At 40.9% G+C, this 21743-nt stretch overlaps 1 protein-coding gene across 4 annotated transcripts in view; it reads right to left on the bottom strand.

The window, feature by feature from the left end:
- Window positions 1-21743, bottom strand: part of LOC137348106 (pyruvate dehydrogenase (acetyl-transferring) kinase isozyme 2, mitochondrial-like) — a 39446-nt gene that overhangs the window by 12031 nt on the left and 5672 nt on the right. For all 4 annotated transcript variants that reach the window (XR_010969068.1, XM_068013305.1, XM_068013306.1 and 1 more), the window contains 7 exons: window positions 16060-16131; window positions 15129-15313; window positions 14774-14863; window positions 8460-8537; window positions 3864-3940; window positions 1309-1407; window positions 14-124 (listed from right to left, as the gene is read on the bottom strand). Coding sequence is in view for 3 of the 4 variants with exons in the window: in XM_068013305.1 (XP_067869406.1) it covers window positions 14-124; window positions 1309-1407; window positions 3864-3940; window positions 8460-8537; window positions 14774-14863; window positions 15129-15313; window positions 16060-16131 (712 nt within the window). In the remaining variant the exon portion in view is untranslated. The remainder of the gene's footprint in view (window positions 1-13; window positions 125-1308; window positions 1408-3863; window positions 3941-8459; window positions 8538-14773; window positions 14864-15128; window positions 15314-16059; window positions 16132-21743) is intronic.

Below are 21743 nucleotides of genomic sequence, written 5' to 3'. Positions count from 1 at the left end.
AATAAATACATACCAGTGGTGCACCTCTAGAACCTCCCAAGTGTGGTGTGGGAGCTGTGCTATACATGTAACTGAACAGTCGGTCTATCTTGCTCAGGGGAACACCACCACCTTTGTCACTCATCTGTAAGAAGCAAAGAAGGCAGATTACGATATTTTAAAAAAACCAAAATACTTTCATTATTAGTGTTACTACCTCAGTGAGACCATTAATGTTAAAATACGAGATATGAGATATGAATTCTGAGACCAATTTCAAGAATTACATAACATTTCATATTTTAAAGACTTCTACTATAAACAACTAATCTAAAAGAAATCCCCATTAACCAAATAGTACTTTTTAAGTAGCTTATACCCTAGATTACAAAGATAGGTATTTACTTATTAAAATACTTGAAAACCTCACACCACACTTATAGTCCTCTTTTATAGCGAAATCTGTGGTTAAAAGACCCAAACTCCTCCCAGTTGCAATGGGTTGCAACTCCCAGACCTTTTCAAAAATCAATGTCCTCTTCACTCACTTCTCCGAGCACTTCCAACCTGTACATCAGTGAATAAGGCAATTCCTGGTGATGCTGCTGGTCTTCTACTTCTCTGCAAACTCCAACTTTCAAAACAGGTTCAAGTCTTTGCAGCCTTTTACTGTATCAGGCTTCCGAGAGCAGGTGTCCGCACGCTCTCAAGGCTGCAACCGCTGGTTTCCTCTCTTACCACCTGTCTGTCTTCAGAAAATCTGTTAAATTTATCTCCACTCAAAAGGCAATAGCTTATTGTCCTGTCCCAATATGCAAAGTCTAGAAGTCTGGTTCAGAGCCACCTGGGCCTTCCAATGTTCCCAGGTGTTAACAGCTTCTAGGTACATTTATATCTTCAGAATCACTCAACCCTGTTTTATGAAGCCCATTGTTCTTCAGGTGTTACCCCTGTAGTTTGTTTTTCCAAAACAAGTCTTTGATCTGTCTAGTTCTTTAGCAGCGTGGATGTGAGGGCACCTGTCCTTCTGAACTCCATCGTAAACTTTTTAAAAATCAATTTTTAAAACATAATTATGTTACAAAGTTCATTGTTCATCACCATTAGGGTTTTATAATACAATGCATGATCAAAATGTCACATCCATATCATAACTAGATGATGATACTGAAATTGCAAGAGTACACATCAGAGGAAATTTGGTGTTAATTTTTTTCCCTAGCACACGATTTGTCAGAAGAGGTTGAACAGTCAATCTGATATTCTGGTTGCTATCTTAAAAAGTGTCAACATCAAACAATCTAAAAATAAAACAAAAAATATTTTCACCTTAATTGTGACATCTTCTCCACCCAGTGCAACTCTTACTTTGATAGATGGAAGACAAGGACTGGATTCATGACATTCTACAGTAGCTCTCATGGCATTCTTGAATAAAATGGCAACATATCACTGAACGTATTTACTTTAATGACAGCACAAGTACCAAGCAGTTAAAACTAAAAATCTACTGATCAAACACAAAATGGATCACTCCCTAGTTATGAATGATTTTTTAAACTGCTTAATAAACATTACCAACTATAAAATGTATTTATAATGAATATTTTTGGGATGTATTGAAAGCAATTTTTCCAAAAAGGATTATTGATTTATTAATACTGCATGTACAGTAGTAAGTATAAGAAAAAATGAAATACATAACTATCACTGTAGCAATTAATACAACATTGCAACTCCAAAATTCAGTTTGGTAGATTATCTGTATGCAAGTGCATATTTCACTGAATACAGTGCAGCATGATACCATATTCCATTAATCAATGGACAAAAGTTCACAATAGTCCATTACAATCCTGTGAAAGATTCAGTGTTGGTTCCTGCTCGTTCCCATAGCTGCTTCTCACTTGGCTCCACTGTTAAGTGGCACCTCCCATTTGCTATTGCTCTCCCCTTTTTCACTTTTTCTTCACTTAATTATGACTGAAAGGGACTTACACCAATTTGAGATTTCAGACTATCGTAGCACAAACCTCCTTGCAATTATATTTTAACTGGTCATGCTATTAAGAAAGGAGTTGTGTTGCCGGAGAGTTAGGAGACTGAAGGATATTATTCAAGGGTAGCAAGGATAAACCAGGTAATTACAGGCCAGTGAGTCTAACATCAGTGGTAGGAAAATTACTGGAAAAAATTCTGAGGGACAGGATTAATCTCCACTTGGAGAGGCAGGGATTAATCAGGGACAGTCAGCATGGCTTTGTCAGGGATAGATCGTGTCTAACAAACTTGATTGAATTTTGCGAGGTGGTGACTAGATGTGTAGATGAGGGTAAAGCGGTTGATGTAGTCTACATGAACTTCAGTAAGGCTTTTGATAAGGTCCTCCTGCATGGGAGATTGCTCAAGAAGGTAACAGCCCATAAGATCCAGGGCAATTTGGCAAATTGGATCCAAAATTGGATTAGTGGCAGGAGCCAGAGGGTGATGGTTGAGGGTTGTTTTTGCAAGTGGAAGCCTGTGACCAGTGGTGTACTGCAGGGATTGGTGCTGGGACCCTTGCTGTTTGTAGTGTACATTAATGCTTTAGACATGAATATAGGAGGTATGATCAGTAAGTTCACAGATGACACGAAAATTGGTGGTGTCATAAATAGTGAGGAAGAAAGCCTTAATTTACAGGACGATACAGATAGGCTGATAAGATGGGTGGAGCAGCGGCAAATGGAATTTAATCCTGAGAAATGTGAGGTGATGCATTTTGGGAGGACAAACAAGGCAAGGGAATATACATTGGATGGTAGGACCCTAGGAAGTACAGAGGGACCTTGGTGTACTTGTCCATAGATCACAGATAGATAAGGTGGTTAGGAAGGCATATGAAATACTTGCCTTTATTAGCTGAGGCACAGAATATAAGAGCAGGGAGGTTATGATGGAGCTGTATAAAATACTAGTTAGGCCACAGTTAGAGTACCTTGTACAGTTCTGGTCACCACACTATAGGAAGGATGTGATTGCACTGGAGAGGGTGCAGAGGAGATTCACCAGGATGTTGCCAGGGCAGGAGCATTTTAGCTATGAAGAGAGACTGGATAGGCTAGGGTTGTTTTCCTTAGAGCAGAGGGATACCTGATTGAGGTATACAAAATTATGAGGGGCATTGAAAGGATAGATAGGAAGAAACTTTTTCCCTTAGCGGAGGTGTCAATAACCAGGGAACATAGATTTAAGGTAAGGAGGTTCAAAGGGGATTTGAGGAAATGATTTTTCACCCAGAGGGTGGTTGGAATCTGGAACACACTGCCTGAAGGGGTGGTAGAGGCAGGAACCCTCAACATTTTAGTATTTAGATAAGTACTTGAAACGTCATAGCATATAAGGCTATGGGCCAAGTGCTGGAAAATGGAATTAGAAGAGATAGGTGCTTGATGGCCAGCACGGAGATGATGGACTGAAGGGCCTGATTCTGTGCTGTATAACTCTGACTCTATGAAGGTTAGAAAGGAGTGAATGGCTCTCAGAAAGTTACTCAACTCAATGTCAAGTTATCATATTTATATGTGTAAACAAAAAGGATCAGAAAGATTGGGCAAAATAGGCAATAATGAACAAGGACAACCCCTTAACTCAAGATCTTGGATGAAAAGGAATTTTGTACTCAGTACACAGCCTTTATTTTCACCAGTTCCTCTATTGTTTGCATTCAGTCTTCAACAAAATAGTTAAAATATTAACTTAAATTGAATGCTTAAAAAAAGAGAAACATTTCTACTTTAGGTCAACAATATTCTAACATTGTATAATCAGGCACAAAATCTGCAATAATTATCACATTTTAATTGTAAATTTTCTAATAGAAAGTTTAATAGCTGGTTTCTTACTTTGAAAAGCTCAAACAGCATGTGATAGAGATGAGATGGCACATAAACAATATGGACAGGTCCTGAACCACTCACTGCTGGAATGACAAAGAGAGAGAGAGGGAGGGAGAGAGAAAGTTACACTTTGCAAGAAATCTTTCAAGTAGTCATTAGCAATGCTTCAAAAAAACTGGCCTGATCACACCTGGTGTACTGTGAGCAGTTCTGGGTACCACACCTTAGGGAGGATACATTGTCCTTGGAGGGAGTACAGGATAGATTTACCAGAATGATACCTAGACACCAATGGCTAAATTACAAGGAGAAATTAGACAAAATGCTCTGGGATTTAGAAGGTTAATGGATGATTGGATTGATGTTTTCAAGCTGGTAGATAGAGTGTGACAATTTCTGCTGGTTGTTGTGTTCAGTCCTAGGGGGCACAGTCTAAACATCAGTCACACCTTTCAGCAGCTGAGTTAGGAAACACTACTTTATGCAAAGTAGAAGTGGTAGAAGAACATAAGAAATAGGAGCAGGAGTAGGCCATTCAGTACCTCAAGCATGCCCTGCCATTCAATACGATCAAGGCTGATCTGCCTTTCGTGCCAGCTCCTCATAGCCCTCAACTCCCCGATATTTCAAAAATCTATCTACCTCCTCTTTAAATACTTTCAGTGATCTAGCCTCCACAACACTCTGGGGTAAAGAATTCCAGACATTCACTACCCTCTGAAAGAAGAAATTCCTTTGCATCTCAGTTTTAAATGAGTGTCCCCTTATTCTGTAACTATGTCCCCTAGTTTGAGATTCCCCCACTAGTAGAAACATCTTCTCAATATTTACCCTGTCAAGCCCCCTCAGAATCTTGTATGTTTCAATAAGATCACCCCTCATTCTTCTAAACTCTAATGAATAAAGGCCTAACCTGATCAGCCGTTCTTGACAAGTCAACCCTTTCATCCCAGGAATCTCTTTTGAACTGCCTCCAATGCCAGTATATCCTTTCTTAAATATGGGGACTAAAACTGTACACAGTACTCCAGGTGCGGCCTCACCAACACCCTGTGCAGTTGTAACAAGACTTCCCTATTTTTAAACTTCAACACCCTAGTAATAAAGGCCAAACTTCTATTTGCCTTCTTAATTACTTGCTGCACCTGCATGCTAACTTCTTGTTTCATGCAAAAGAACACCCAGATCCCTGTGCTGCACATTTTTGGAGTCTCTCTCCATTTAAATAATAGTCTGCCTTTTGATTCTTCCTACCAAAGTGCATGACCTCTCACTTTCCTACATGAAACTTCATCTGCCAGGTTTTTGCCCACTCACTCAACCCATTTTTAATCCCCTTGCAGATTAACTTCTGTCTTCATCACAACATGCCCTCCCACCTATTTTTGTATCAGCAGCAAATTTGGATATATTACGCTCTGCCCCCTCCAAGTCATTAATATAGATAGTAAATAATTGAGGCCCTAGGACTGAACTTCATGGCACTCGAATAGTTATGTCTTTCCAACCTGAAAAAGACCCATTTAATCCCAACTCTCTCCCCAATCCATGTTAATACATTACCCTCAATACAGCGAGCTCCTATCTGTGCAATAATCTTTTATGTGACACCTTATCGAATGCCTTCTGGAAATCCAAATACACTACATCTACCGGTTTCCCCTTTATCAACTCTGCTTGTTATATCCTCAAAGAACTCTAGCAAATTTGTCAAATATGATTTCCCTTTCACAAAACCATGTTGACTCTGTTTGATTGCATTAAGCTTTTCTAAATGTCCTGCTATTTCTTCCTTAATAATGGACTCTAGCATTTTCCCAACGACCAACGTTACGCTGACTGGCCTATAGTTTCCTGCTTTTTGTCTCCCTCCCTTCTTGAACGGGGCGTCACAGGAACGATTTTCCAATCCGCTGGAACCCTCCTGGAATCCAGTGAGTTCTGGAATATTTCGACCAATGCCTCTACTATCTCTGCAGCCACTTCCTTTAAAACCCTTGGATGTAGCTCATCAGGTCCTGGCAACTTGTCTGCCTTTAGTCCCATGAGTTTGTCAAATATATTGTCCCTTGTGATAGAGACTGTTACAAGATTTTTCCTTCCATTTGCTCCTTGCTTATCTGATATCTGTGGGATGTTTATAGTGTCCTCCATCGTGAAGACCAATGCAAAATATTGTTTACCAATTATCTGCCATTTCCCTGTTCCCAGTTATTAATTCTCCAGTCGCATCCTCCAAGGGTCCCACGCTCACTTTAACTACTCTCTTTTTATATACTCGTAGAAGCTCTTGCTGTTTGTTTTTATATTTCTTGACAATTTACTTTCATAATCAATTTTCTCCCTCTATTAGCTTTTTAGTCATCTGCTGCTGGTTCCTAAAAAATTCCCAATCTTCTGGCCTACCACTAGTTTTGCTGCTTTGTATGCCTTAGTTTTTGACTGGATACTCTCCTTGACCGCCTTTGATAACCACAGGTGGTTCTTCCTTCTCATTGAGTCCTTTTTGACTGGGATAAATTTTTGCTGAGTGTTATGAAATATCTGCTTAAATGTCTGCCACTACTGACCTTCCCCTTAGTCTATGTTCTCAGCCCGCTTTAGACAATTCTTTCTTTATACCTGTGTAATTGCCCTTGTTTAAGTTGAGGACACTGGTTTGAGACCAGAGTTGATTGCCCTCAAACTGATTTTGAAATTCTACCATGTTGTGATCGCTACCCCCTAGAGGATCCTTAACTATAATCTCTTATTAATCCTACCTCATGACACATTACTCGATCTAAAATAGCCTGTATTGCTCTAAGTAACAATCCCTGATGCACTCTACAAATTCATCTTCCATGTTACCTCTGCCAATCTGATTTGTCCAGTCAATATGCAGATTAAAATCACCCATGACAATTGTAGCGCTCTTCTGACACGTCTCCATTATTTCCCAATTTATACTTTGTCCTACAGTGACGCAACTCTTAGGGGGCCTATAGACGACTCCCACCCATGACTTTTTCTCCTTGCTACTCCTCATTTCCACATCACGATCTATTGCACGTATATCACTACTCACCACTGCATGGATACCTTCCTTTATTAACAAAGCTACCCCACCTCCTTTTCCGGAATGTCGAATACCCTTGAATATAGAGTTCCCAGTCTTGGTCACCCTGCAACCATGTCTCTGCAATAGCTATCAAGTCATATTCATGTATTTCTATTTGTGTCGTCAACTCATCTACCTGGTTACAAATGTTGTGTGCAATCAGATAAAGAGCCTTAAGCTTTGACTTTTTACCATTATTACTCATTCTGGTTCTGCTTATATTTTCTGCCCCTTCCTGTCACACTTTGATCACCGTTCACCTCGTCACTACCCTACACCTCTGCTCTCTCGTTTCTTTTTGATTTTTTAAATCTTCCCTTCAACTGAACCCTCCCCCCCACTTCACTAATTAGTTTAAAGTCCTATCTATAAACCTAGTTATATGATTCGCCAGAACACTGGTCCTAGCATGGTTCAAATGAAGCCCATCCCACTGGAACAGCTCTCTTTCCCCAGTACTAGGGCCAGTGCACCATGAATCAGAACCCATTTCTCCCACACCAATCTTTGAGCCATGCATTTACCTCTTTAATCTTATTTATCCTACGCCAATTTGCATGTGGCTCAGGTAGTAATCCGGAGATTACCACCTTTGAGGTTCTGCTTTTTAATTTAGCTCCGAGCTGCTCACAGTCCCTCAGCAGAACCCCTTTCCTAGTCCTACCTATGTAGTTGGTACCTACGTGGACCACGACAACTGGATCCTTCCCCTCCCACTCCAAGTTCCTCTCCAGCCCAGAAGAGATGTCCTTAACCTTGGCACCAGGTAGGCAACAGAGCCTTTGGGACTCCCTGTCTTTGCTGCAGAGGACAATATCTATTCCCCTGACTATGCTATCCCCTATTACTACTACATTTTCCTTTTCTCCCCCCACTTGAATGGCACTCTGAACCACGGCGCTGTGGTCAGTTCGCTTATCCTCCCTGCAGGCTGTGTCCTCGTCCACACCGGGAGCAGGAAGTTTAGAATACTCTTCTGCAAATAGCAACTGATGCTAGATAAATTGTTATTTTTAAATCTGAGATAGATTTTTGTTAACCAAAGCTATCAATCAAGGGATATGTGGCAAAGGCCCATCTAGAGTTATGGAGGAATATGGATTTAGGTTGCAGATCATTGAATGACAGAACATGCATGAGGATCTAAATGGCCTACTCTTGTTCCTATAAACTCCCTTGGCAGCAGATGAATCAATTAAGCGTAGACCGGAGGGAAAAAAATATAAAAATAAAGTAATACAGGCCAATAACTATAATTGTATCAGCTCCACCATGCCAATCTCTGCAAAGTTGAAGGATATGTACAAATTAAAGGTCAGGCCACAGCATAAGGTATTTACTGCCCAATGCAGGCAACAATTTCAGAAGGACTGTGTACTTATTTTTAAGGAATAGTCATACTGAAAAAAAGAAATAGCACCGATGAGAGATTCTATAGGATATTCTGATCTGATCAATAACTATAACAGACACAAGTTATAAATTAATTCATGCAACCTTACCATTACATTGGTCCACTTCTAGTGCAGGGGAGTCCATATAATACTGGTCACAAAGCAGTTTGGCAGTTTCATACGCATCTGCAAACAATGAGCTGATAGTGACCATCTTTAAAGCAGCAGCAGCAATCCTTTGCTATGCAAGAATTCACAGACCAATATACAACTGCTTTTCGCAAAGATTCCACGCCTCAAATTGCTCACTGCACGTGCTTTATGATACTTTGTGGCATAGTAAAATATAGCACTCCACCAGATTACTAACATGGTAGAATCCTGATTTTGACCATTGAGCTTAGTGAAGATGGAGACAAGAGAACTAGAAGTATCAAACAGAAATATTTTCCAGCTTGAAAACATTCTGAAACAAAAAGGTGGATGAATTAGCAAAATCCACATGTACACAGCTTTTACTGCCTGCTACACCAGCAACACAGGCAGAGGTCTGGAAAATCACAAGCTGTCCTCCTACCAAGGAACAGAAAGGGAAAGGTAACCTTTTTTTTTTAAACCATCAAAAATCTCAAAATTGTTGATGTCATTATTTTCCTTACATTAAAAGAGCAAACTGAAATTTTGTTTTTCAAAATATATTTGGGCAGTAAAAAATACAAAGTGCTCAAGAAGATTGATTATATTTTGTAAGCATCAAAATAAGAAGCCATGAATTAAAATAGCTGATATTTGCTTTAATAAAAGAAACTGATAAATCATACATTTAAAAGTCGATGTAACACAGATACAATCATTTGTGAAATATGATAAATATTTTGTGTACTAAGCAGAGCATCACCATCCGATGACAGCACACTCTGATTGCTGCTATCAACATTTGTATAATAAAAGTGGCTACGTTGTTAGTCTTAAAAAGATGATAGTTTAGTATCAGCAGCCAAGTAGAGGGCGCTGGGGGCAACACGAATACGAATGGAACTAATGGGAGGCGGTGGCGTAATGGTAATGTTACTGGTCTAGTGCTCTAGTGTTACGACTGAGGCGGGAGGAGTGCACTTTCTAGTTTATTCTAGTCCCACTTCTCCACAGGTCACAACATATTTAAATATTCCCATTTAGCAATATGGTCAATCATTTTTCCCAGAATAAAACACAACAATCAGGTTTCTTTTATAATCTGATAATTTTGTCGTTTATTAAACAAGTCTTAACCAGTAATGAAGTAAAGCATAAACACAGTTTGAAACATTAAAGTTCCCTTTTTAATCTTAGCCTCCTCACTCGCACGCATACACATGCACTGGTTAATCGGAAAAATAAAGGGATTTTTGTTTTTGCAGCTCTATTAGAGACACAAAAAAAAAGACTTGGGCTGAATACTTGCTCATTCTTGAAGAAACAGATGAGATATGTTGTGTTCCAAAACTGGTACACAGTCTGGCCTCCAAGTACACGTAACAGGTCACTGGGATTTTTTAGAACAGTTCTTTTCAGGCGGCGTTGAGAATTAATTTAATGGGCTTTTCTTCAAAGACAGGAGGTGAGATGAGTTGACACAGTGGACTTGTCAGAGTCTTTTAGAGGTGCTGGAAAGCTGAGCTAGGTTGTGGTCTATCCTTCCTTGGAAGTTCTCTCCCTTTTTATACAGTTCAACCCCAACTCAAAAGCAAAACTGACAACAGGAGGTCAACCTTTTGATGGTTGTCTATTGAGCTGGAAGTCAGGTGGTTTCCCGGAAAGGCTCGTTTTCCTCAAGACTTCTCAGTGACCCTTTAAAAAAACATTTCCAGAGACTGTTTTTCAAGTGGCCTTTACATGACTCCCTTTGAAAACCCCAAAGTTTAACATTTCTTAATCTTTCAAAAATGAATCCTCAAAAAATATATTTAACAAAACAGAGGCACTTTTGTAACACCTCCATCGTTGGAGAAATGGAAACGCATTTTAAAAATGGTGTTTATTACCAGGTGTAAAAAAGGAAACATTTTAAAACACATTTTCACACTCACTCATTCACTCTTCATCTGTGGTTAATACAACTCTGCTTTGTACCATCTTTGCATTCAGATAACTCAAAACAAAGTTAGCTTCTAGATAAAGTATCTGCAATCACATTATTTTGTCCGGCAATGTGGATAATCTTTAAGTGATAGGGTTATAATAGTAAACTCCATTGGTATAGTCTGGCATTCTGGTTTTTGAATTTTTCCACAAAGTTTATCACCAAATCAGTCAACTGCACCCTTCTAAACAGAGCACCCCCAGTTGCTTGAAATGGTCCTTCCAAGTGTCACTGTAGACCACTACATCATCAAAGTAAACCACAGTTAGGAACACTGGCTACCACTTAGTTCACTAGTAGCTAGGGCATCCCCTAGTCTAAATGGCATCACTCAGCACCAGAAAAGACCGCCTGGTATGACAAAGGCCGATATTTCTTTAGCTCGGGGTGTTAAAGGAACTTGCCAGTATCCCTTCAACAAATCTATTTTTGTAAGAAACATGGAACTGCCCACTCTGCCAATACAATCTTGGGTAGGAGTCTGCCTTTGCATAAACTACAGAAAGGTTAATGCAGTAACAAATTCTAGATGAACTGTCAGGTTAAAGCACTAATACCACTGGCAAACTCCAGCTGTTTTGGCTGGGTTCAATTAGGTGGTTTTCCAGTATGTGTTGGATGTCTGCTTTTACCTGGGCCTGTTTCTCTGGACTTGAGTGATAAGGATACTGTTTTATAGGAAAGGATTCCCCCACATCCACATCATGTGTGGCTCAGGTTGTACATCCTGGCGTATCCCTACTGACTTTTAAATGCTGTGAATAACCTTGTTAAATCTGCTCATTGTTCTGCATCTAAATATGAAAGCATAGAGTCCAACCTCCCGAACAATTCAGTATTAGCTAACCGGATAGTAGGAGCTTCAATTTGAGAATTCTCTGGGCTTCCTTCTGTCTCATCCTCACTAACCTTTTCATCTTTCACTGTCCCTACTCCCTGACATACCTGTGCTTGCTCATCCTCCTCTCGGCAATGATATTGTTTCAACATATTGATATGATAAAGCCGATTCTTTTTCCGGAGATCGAGGGGTGTCAAATCATGTACTTTATCAATTCTCTTGACCACTTTATATGGACCACTGAACCATGCTTTCAGCAGTTCATCCTGGAAAGGCAGTAATACTAACACCTCATCTCCTGGTTGAAATTTAAGGGCCTTGGCATGCTTGTCTGCCCAAAACTTCATGGTTGTTTGAGAAGCTTTAAGGTGTTCCTGGACCACTTTGCAAGCTCTCGTGAGCCACTCCCGGAACACAGATACATAAAGTTTTAGAAGACCTCTTATCTCATGTCCATAAACTAATTCAAAAGGACTAAAACTGGCAGACTCATTAGGTGAATGCCTAGTGGCAAACAGAAGAAATTCTAGCCCTTTATCCCAAGCGTGGGGATATTTACGACCATCGTTTTGAGGGTCTGATGGTACCTTTCTAAAGCTGCTGGTGTCTGCGGGTGGTATGCTGAAGACTTTGAGATATACCAAAATTACCCATAGCTTCCTGAAAAATTTTAGACATAAAATTGGAACCTTGATCTGACTGATTCGCAATCGGCAATCCATATCTAGTGAAGAACTGGGTTAACTTCTCTACCACTGCCTTAGCAGAAATTGTTCTCAAGAGAACGGCTGGGAACCGAATAGTCACATCCATGATAGTGAGTATATACTGGTGTCCCACTTTTGTTTACAGCAAAGGTCCTACACAGTCTACCAACATCCTACTAAATGGTTCCCCAAAAACTGATATGGGAGATAGAGGTGCCGGTTTTATGGCAAGTTCTGGTTTTCCCACAATCTGGCACATATGGCACATTTTACAAAACTGCACCACATCCTTGGAAAGACCTGGCCAGTATAAATGTTGACTTGTGTGTGATTTGACCTTCTGGATCCCCACGTCCCACTACAGGAATGTCATGCGTTATCCTTAATAGTTCCCAGCGATACTTTGGCAGTACCACAATCTGATGAAAAACCGTTCCGTCACCCTAACTTCACTTGGCTTTTCTGTGACTACTGGAGAAGCTTTGCTCCGCCCAAATCAATCCCCAGGAGGTGGTCAACTCGATCTACTGGCAAACTACGATAACTCCTACAGTTACATTAGGCCACATTCTAGGTGCACCCGATATAAAGTTACACCCTGCCAATACCATTCACTAAAAGTTTAGCATTCAGTGTGCTCTCTGGTGGAAATGTTATGCCTTTCCCCAGCAAAAGATTTTGGGTGGCTCCTGTATCCCTGTAGGTTTACCTGCCTCACTTGAGGGATAAAGATTACTTTTCCTTTCGACAAGAATTCCCAATAACTTTCAGGTATCTTATTCACAACCCATGCACTCACCTTGGTTTTTGTATTTGGCCTTACAGCTGCGGTCAGAGCTTCAGCTTGATCGGTCATATTTTCAGTCAGGGCCCCTTTCTCTGCATTGGCCTTGTGTACCCCGATGCGTCCCATGGGTTTAGCCCGCAACTTCCAGCATTTTGCACAAAGGAATCCCATCTTGTGAAAATGATAATATTTAGGCTTGTGGACCTCACTTCACCCTCAGCATCTTCCTTTATGGCCGGAGGAGATGATCCTGGGGCATTCCCAGCTGTCCCTTCTCGGCCCCGGCTACTTGCCTTCCTTTCACCCTCCCACCTTCTAACCTTCTCGGGTGATGGACGAAGGGTTTGAGTTTATACACAAGCTCAATCATCAGCAATTTCCGCTGCCTGTCTGACTGTTGAAACCTTCTGGTTCTCTACATGGGTTCTTACTACTAGAGGGAGTAAATTTTTTAATTCTTCCAAGTGAATTAGTTCCCCAAGGTTCTCATACGTGGCCTCCATCTTAAGTTCCCATATCCAACGATCAAAATTAATTTGCTTTACCCTCTCAAATTCTATACAAGTCTGCCCAGAAAATCTCCAGAGGTTCTGAAATTTCTGTATGTAAGCTTCAGGGACTAACTTATACATAGCCAATAGCCTTTTTTGCTATCTGATAATCTGCAGAAGCCTCCTCAGAAAGCATGGCATAAACTTCATGAGCTCTGCCTATCAACCTGCTTTGTATAAGTACTGTCCAGCTTTCCTTTGACCACTTCAATCGGTTTGGCTATCTTTGCCAAGAAATGAAAAATGCCTTTACGTCCCTTTCTTCAAACTTAGGGAGGGTTTCACAGATTTAAACCGCTTTTCATTGGGTCCTGGGCTGGAGCCAGATCTTTCAACAGAATTTTCCTTGACTGGCATACAGTCTGGCCTCCAAGTCCACGTAGGCGGGTCACTGGGATCTTTTCTTTTCAGGCGGCGTCGAGAATTAATTTAGTGGACTTTTCTTCAAAGACAGGAGACGAGATGAGTTGACACAGTGTACTTCTCAGGGTCTTTTAGAGAAGTGCTGGAAAGCCGAGCTGGGTTATGGTCTTCTCTCCTTGGAAGTTCACTCCCTTTTTATACAGTTCGACCCCAACTCAAAAGCGAAACTGACAATAGGTGGTCAACCTTTTGATCTCCATCATTCTTGACCTGTCACTTCTTTGTAACCAACTTCTCCAGGTGTCCAAAGTTCTCTATTGTTTATTGAGATGGAAGTCAGGTGGTTTCCCGGAAAGGCTTGTTTTCTTCACAAGACTGCTCAGTGACCCTTTTAAAAAGCATTCAAAGTCAAGTGGCCCTTACATGACCCCCTTTGAAAATCCCAAAGTTTAATATTGCTTCAATCTTCCAAAAATGAATCCTCAAAAAACATATTTAACTAAACAGAAGCACTTTTGTAACACTGGGGACATGAGTTTGAATCCCACCAAGGCAGATGGTGAAATCTGAATTCAATTAATAAATCTGGAATTAAAAGCTAGTCTCAAGGTGACCGTGAAACCATTTTCGATTGTTGTGAAAACCCATCTGGCTCACTAATGTCCTTTAGGGAAGGAAACCTGCTGTCCTTACCTGGTGTGGCCTACATGTGACTCCAGTCCCACAGCAATGTGGTTGACTCTTATCTGCCCGCTGAAATGGCCTAGCAAGGCACGCAGTTTCTCAAGGGCAATTACAGATGGTCAATAAATGCTGGCCTAGCCAGAGACACCCACATCCCTTAAAATGAATAAAAAATATCACTGCAAAATTCAAATGCAGACCTAGTTGCAGATTTTGAATTTTTTGAACATTCCACTGGAATCTATGAAAACTTAAACACACAGATAAAACAGATTCTATTTATGGATTTTCATTGACCGTGGTCATTTGTAATCCTTATTAGATACATTAAAGTATTTCCACAAGTGAAAAAAATTTAACGACTTACCCCTAACAACATCTACAACTTCACAGTCTGGATCAATACTGCCTATGTGCTTTGGATGAGCTGGATTTGTTGTGCCATCAAAAATCAGTGCTTAGGAAAGAAAGAAATGTTAAAAACTGGCACTTTTTTTGATATATAAACAAAATCTATCAAAACAAAGAACTTGATCAGAACAACCCTGTTATTTACAGCAATAAATTCACAAACATCCAACATATTTTACTGCTCACTAATTATGAAAACAAGAGGTTTATTACATTATTCTACTCTTTAAAAAATGTACAGTGAAAGTTGTTTCTGTAAAGAAGCTCACTCTTGAAATACAACAGAGAGCTCTCTCAAAATTTACACTTACTATGTTGATTGATGAGCATTCTGATGGAAATACGGCTCATGTAGAATCTATCCAGAAAGTACTGCACATTTTGACTGGTGATGCCATCTTCCCAAAATGATTCCTTGTACTCAATCACACCTTGAGCCATTGTTTGAACAACATCATTGTGCCTGTTCCGGATTGTGATTAATGCATCTGTAAAACTAAGAATATACAAAAAATAAGAAACCAAAGCCCTTGAGGTATATTACATATAAAAGCCTCACACATTTTAAATCAGATTAGATCCATTTTAGACCTAGCCATTCCATGAAAATCAGATTTAATAAAATAACGCAAGTAGTTGAAAGAATTTTCTGACATTTTGTTTCTCAAAATGCATTTACAGTCAGCACCTTGAATGACATTAGTACTGAAAACCTGTAAGTATGAAAAGGTACCAATATGCTATCGTAAATCACTCTTACAAGGTGAAATTTCTCTCAACTAAAAGCAGGATGTCTGTTTTGATTGCCCCTGCAGTTAACAGTTCATTTGACATGCACATTTCAACACTTTGGGTTCCTGCAATCTCATTAACAGGTCAGACAAAAACTAATTTTGGACCTTTAATGTATTATGTTTCATTGATATCCAATAGTCTTAATTCATTACTTTAAGCTGCTCTTGCTGTTAGCATTTTGTAATATGTAATATTGGAATGAAGTGGTATCTCCAGACCCAAATTTTAAAAACAAAACCAGTAGTTGTTAACAGGGCTTTTATTTCGCAATCTAAATGCATACACTTTCAAAAGGCCCACAATGCAAGACACCAGTAAGTTGCTGAAAGGATAAGGGCTCAATAGTTGAATATTCTCAACCAAAATTAAAAAAAAAATCAGTAAGCAAATGACACGTATAAACGTCACAGTCAGTCTTGAAAGATTATCTAAAATAAAATAACATACCCTGATAAAACACTGTGATCATTAGGGTTCCGATCATAAAACTCAAGAATATCCAAGAGACTTTGGACATACCTAGATAAAGAAAAAAGGTAGCACGTATAAATTCTGTTTATCATAGGTTAATTTATGCATATTGCATAGTATTCTTTCTTGGGAAGGATTACACAAAACAAATTTTATGATTGTAAAACGCATATGCATTTTTAGAATGACATATTTACAGGATACATTATGAAGATACCATAGCAACTGTTGGCTAAAAGAATGTTTTAAATCAGTTTCTGAAAACGTACGCCTTGAAGGGAGCCAACTGTCATTCCACCATTGTCACCTCAACTGGGGTTAGTAAATAGGACACCCCTGAATTCAAATCTCAATTTAATGAGTAGTAGGACTGATAAATTTGGGGGAAGAAGGAATTTATCTTTTTTTGTACTGCTAGACTATCAGTGAGGGGTTACAAACGGTTATTGGCTGCCCTGGTGTCTGAGTAATAAATCAAAGCAGCCAACTGAGACGCAACCTTATTTTTAATTGACTGATTTAACATTAGAATTGAACTATTTCATTTTTGGTAGAGGTTGCCTCTACTTCGGCACCAGTAAGGTTCTATTTAAACACTGGAGAGAGCAAGTTGATTGAAAACTTTATAGGTCCTTTAACTGCTGTTAAATGGGTGTAGTGCTATATTGTAATTGGAAGAAGTGTCAGTGCAGTTAAGTGTTGAAAAAGGTAAGCATTTCTAAAGTTCTCTCTTCAGATATCTTTTGTCAAAAGCAGACAATCAATCAGAGCTCTTCCTTATACTAAAGTATATGTTCACATTTATTTAGAACAGTACATTGATTACACATAAACCAATAAATAAAAACATGCTTGCGAAGGTGTCCTGCTGTAAATCAAAGCTTTGTAGGTTCACAGAGTTCAAAGGGCTCACAAAAGGTTCAATACCAAAGATCAAGACAGCAGCAGAAGTTTGGACTGCTTAGCTAAGCCAATTTCCTTGATTACATCCACAACCATTTTTAAAAGCTACAGCTGGAATTGTCAGAAGGCAGCTTTGAACAGGACAGAAAAAACACTACTGGCCAAGACACAATTTTCCATTTGCTTTGCTAAACAAAATTGCCAAATTTTCTTAAAAATACCAATTAATGATCTTCAAAAATCACCATAACCGCCCCCATTTGCAACATTTGTCTTCAGGAACATGAATTTCATCCGAGGAAAGATCCTTGGTCATAGAAATCGCGTTTCCCAGAATAAATCAGTTTACTTTTCCCTCGTTCCAATGCTGTGTAGATTAAAAACTCAACCTCCTTGATTGGTTAAAAGCATCCGAAAAACTAATTCTTTATATAAAAAGGGAGTGACTAAGTTATTTGTTCCTTACTGCAAGTATTATTTTCAATCTTAATTTTAAATGCTCTGCTTGACTTTTATTGGGGTACAGCAGCCCTCCAAACCCTAGCAGCATTTGCAAGCCGAAGTCAGACTGCTATTGTACTGTTGACTGTCACACTAAGCCCAATAACATTCTAGATCAATGTCCAAACCTTTCTGCAATGCATAATGATCAAGCTCAAACAATATCTAATCTTTGTTCTTGCTAGCTCAGAGTCATAGTGACCAATTACAGCACTTCAACATCTTTCCAGCAAAAATCAGCCAGTTCAGCATAACCTGGTGATTGGAACTGGAACCTTCCAGACCTGTTGACTCATTTGCACATTAGATAATACTTTTTTCAGTTTTACAACCATGCTGCGAGGCTCTGTACAGGTCAGATTCAATGGCATAAATACCATTATTATACTTGGCTGATTAGTGCTTAATGCAATGCAAGTACCTGTGCTCAGCTTTCTTTAAGAAAAAGCCCTAAGATTGCAAACTGGCAATATGTTTGACACTAATTTCCAATACTGTCCTGTTGTGCATGTTATTCCTCAAGAAACAGACTTTATAACTCTGGAAACTTTGTTTGAATTCAACCCAGCCCTTTAAAAAGATGAATTTACCCTTCCTAATAAAGTTTTAAATCTTAAATAAAATAGGCTTGGGCAGGCGCAACATAGTGAACTAGCAAGTGTAATCCCTAGTATAAACCTACGTATTATACCTTGACATCATCTGCCAGCTGACTCGGAGGTTGTCATGACTAGATATGGAAATGACAAATTGGTGCAGTAATGAATGTTCACACTGGAAGTTAAAATCATTGCGTATAATTTACATAGAATGTCATGGGAACGCTTGATGCAAATACTAAATGCACAAGTGCAAAAAAACCCCAGGATTTCTTAACTACTCTGCACAGAAATAACAAAGCCAGATTTTCAAAATAAACCTTGTTTGATGCATATTTTCAATTAAAACTTAGCTTTCAAATGGAGACCAGGAATTAAGACTCCCAGCCTCCTGTAAAGTAAAATTGTCAGCCCAAAGCGACAGTCTACAGAAGTTCTGGTCTCAATGGAAGTAATGCAAGACCACTTCAAGATAGTCTCACAAAGCTTGTAAAGATTTGATTTCAGAGATTAGAGACTGGAAAATAAACTGTGCTTTCTGAGTTCTATGGATCCTGAATCCACAGTATAACCATATAACAATAATATATAACAATAGCAGCTTTAACTTGTTTAATTCGCAATGCTGCTCAAGTAGCATTTCTGCACCCAAACAGAAGAGAGATTGCAATTCCGGCATTTCTTTTGGGCCTCCTTGTCTCGAGAGACAATGGATACGCGCCTGGAGGTGGTCAGTGGTTTGTGAAGCAGCGCCTGGAGTGGCTATAAAGGCCAATTCTAGAGTGACAGGCTCTTCCACAGGTGCTACAAAGAAATTTGTTTGTCGGGGCTGTTGCACAGTTGGCTCTCCCCTTGCGCCTCTGTCTTTTTTCCTGCCAACTAGTAAGTCTCTTCGATTTGCCACATTTTAGCCCTGTCTTTATGGCTGCCCGCCAGCTCTGGCGAACGCTGGCAAGACTCCCATGACTTGTGATCAATGTCACAGGATTTCATGTCGCGTTTGCAGACGTCTTTAAAGCGGAGACGTGGACAGCCGGTGGGTCTGATAACAGTGGCGAGCTCGCTGTACAATGTGTCTTTGGGGATCCTGCCATCTTCCATGCGGCTCACATGGCCAAGCCATCTCAAGCGCCGCTGACTCAGTAGTGTGTATAAACTGGGGATGTTGGCCGCCTCGAGGACTTCTGTGTTGGAGATACGGTCCTGCGACCTGATGCCAAGTATTCTCCGAAGGCAGCGAAGATGGAATGAATTGAGACGTCGCTCTTGGCTGGCATACGTTGTCCAGGCCTCGCTGCCATAGAGCATGGTACTGAGGACACAGGCCTGATACACTCGGACTTTTGTGTTCCGTGTCAGTGCGCCATTTTCCCACACTCTCTTGGCCAGTCTGGACATAGCGGTGGAAGCCTTTCCCATGCGCTTGTTGATTTCTGCATCTAGAGACAGGTTACTGGTGATAGTTGAGCCTAGGTAGGTGAACTCTTGAACCACTTCCAGAGCGTGGTCGCCAATATTGATGGATGGAGCATTTCTGACATCCTGCCCCATGATGTTCGTTTTCTTGAGGCTGATGGTTAGGCCAAATTAATTGCAGGCAGCCACAAACCTGTCGATGAGACTCTGCAGCCACTCTTCAGTGGGAGATGCTAAAGCAGCATCGTCAGCAAAGAGGAGTTCCCTGATGAGGACTTTCCGTACTTTGGACTTCGCTCTTAGATGGGCAAGGTTGAACAACCTGCCCCCTGATCTTGTGTGGAGGAAAATTCCTTCTTCAGAGGACTTGAACGCATGTGAAAGCAGCAGGGAGAAGAAAATCCCAAAAAGTGTGGGTGCGAGAGCACAGCCCTGTTTCACGCCACTCAGGATAGGAAAGGGGTCTGATGAGGAGCCACCATGTTGAATTGTGCCTTTCATATTGTCATGGAATGAGGTGATGATATTTAAGTAGCTTTGGTGGATATCCGATCTTTTCTAGTAGTCTGAAGAGACCACGTCTGCTGACGAGGTCAAAGGCTTTGGTGAGATCAATGAAAGCAATGTAGAGGGGCATCTGTTGTTCACGGCATTTCTCCTGTATCTGACGAAGGGAGAACAGCATGTCAACAGTCGATCTCTCTGCACGAAAGCCACACTGTGCCTCAGGGTAGACGCGCTCGGCCAGCTTCTGGAGCCTGTTCAGCGCGACTCGAGCAAAGACTTTCCCCACTATGCTGAGCAGGGAGATTCCACGGTAGTTGTTGCAGTCACCGCGGTCACCTTTGTTTTTATAGAGGGTGATGATATTGGCATCGCGCATGTCCTGTGGTACTGCTCCCTCGTCCCAGCACAGGCAAAGCAGTTCATGTAGTGCTGAAAGTATAGCAGGCTTGGCACTCTTGATTATTTCAGGGGTAATGCTGTCCTTCCCAGGGGCTTTTCCACTGGTTAGAGAATCAATGGCATCACTGAGTTCCGATTTGGTTGGCTGTATGTTCAGCTCATCCATGACTGGTAGAGGCTGGGCTGCATTGAGGGCAGTCTCTGTGACAGCATTCTCCCTGGAGTACAGTTCTAGGTAGTGCTCAACCCAGCGGTCCATTTGTTTGCGTTGGTCAGGTGATTATGTCCCCTGATTTAGATTTGAGGGGGGCGATCTTCTTGATGGTTGGCCCAAGAGCTCTCTTCATGCCATCATACATTCCTCTGATGTTTGCGGTGTCTGAGGCCAGCTGAATATGACTGCATAGGTGTTGCCAGTAGTCGTTTGCGCAGCGCCTGGCTGTTCTTTGTGCAGTGCTTCTGGCTGCTTTAAGTGCTGCGGATGTTAAATCGCTGGGGGCTTTCTTGTAGTTCAACAGTGCAATGCGCTTAGCGGCTATGACAGGTTCCAGCTCTTCATTATGAGATTGAAACCAGTCTGCATTTCTCTTCGCACTTTTGCCGTAGGTGGTCAAAGCTGACTCATAGATGGCGTCTCTGATGTGGGCCCACTTGGTCTCAGCATCCCCTGTGGGAGTGTTTTGAAGGGCTGTTACAAGTGAATTTAGAAATTTTTGTAACAGCTGTGGGTGAGAAATTCTGCTCGTGTTGATGCGCGGGTGGCCCTTCTGCTTGGAATGATGCAACTTCTTTGGTCTGAGTCTAACCTTGCTGCACACCAGGGAGTGGTCGGTGTCGCAGTCCGCACGGTGGAAGCTGCGTGTGATTTGAACACTGTTTAAGGCGGCTCGCCTTGTGACAATGAGGTCTAGCTGGTGCCAACGACGTGATCTTGGGTGCCTCCATGAAACCTGGTGACAGGGTTTAGTGTGAAAGAACGAGTTGGTGATGCAGAGGTTATGATAGGTACACAACTCAAGCAGTCTCTGCCCGTTCTCATTCATCCTTCCAACGCCATAGCGCCCAAGGCAGGAGGGCCATGAGTCATGGTCGGCCCCAACCCTGGCATTAAAGTCTCCCAGCAGGAATAGGTGTTTGGTGTTGGGGATGCTGCTAATGATGTTATGGAGTTCCTCGTAGAACTGATCTTTAGCTTCAGGTGGGGAGCAGAGTGTTGGAGTATAGATGCTGAGTAGGTGTACTGGACCAGAGGTAGTGAGCAGTCGGATGGACAGTATGCGTTCCGAGCCATTTGAGGGAGGCTCTATCATGCTGAGCAAGGAGTTTCTGATGGCG

The sequence above is a fragment of the Heterodontus francisci genome, chromosome 33, assembly GCF_036365525.1.
Source record: "Heterodontus francisci isolate sHetFra1 chromosome 33, sHetFra1.hap1, whole genome shotgun sequence".
NCBI classification, from domain to species: Eukaryota; Metazoa; Chordata; class Chondrichthyes; order Heterodontiformes; family Heterodontidae; genus Heterodontus; species Heterodontus francisci.
Note: the sequence above shows the minus strand (reverse complement) of the source record. Positions and strands in the feature narration are given on the sequence as shown.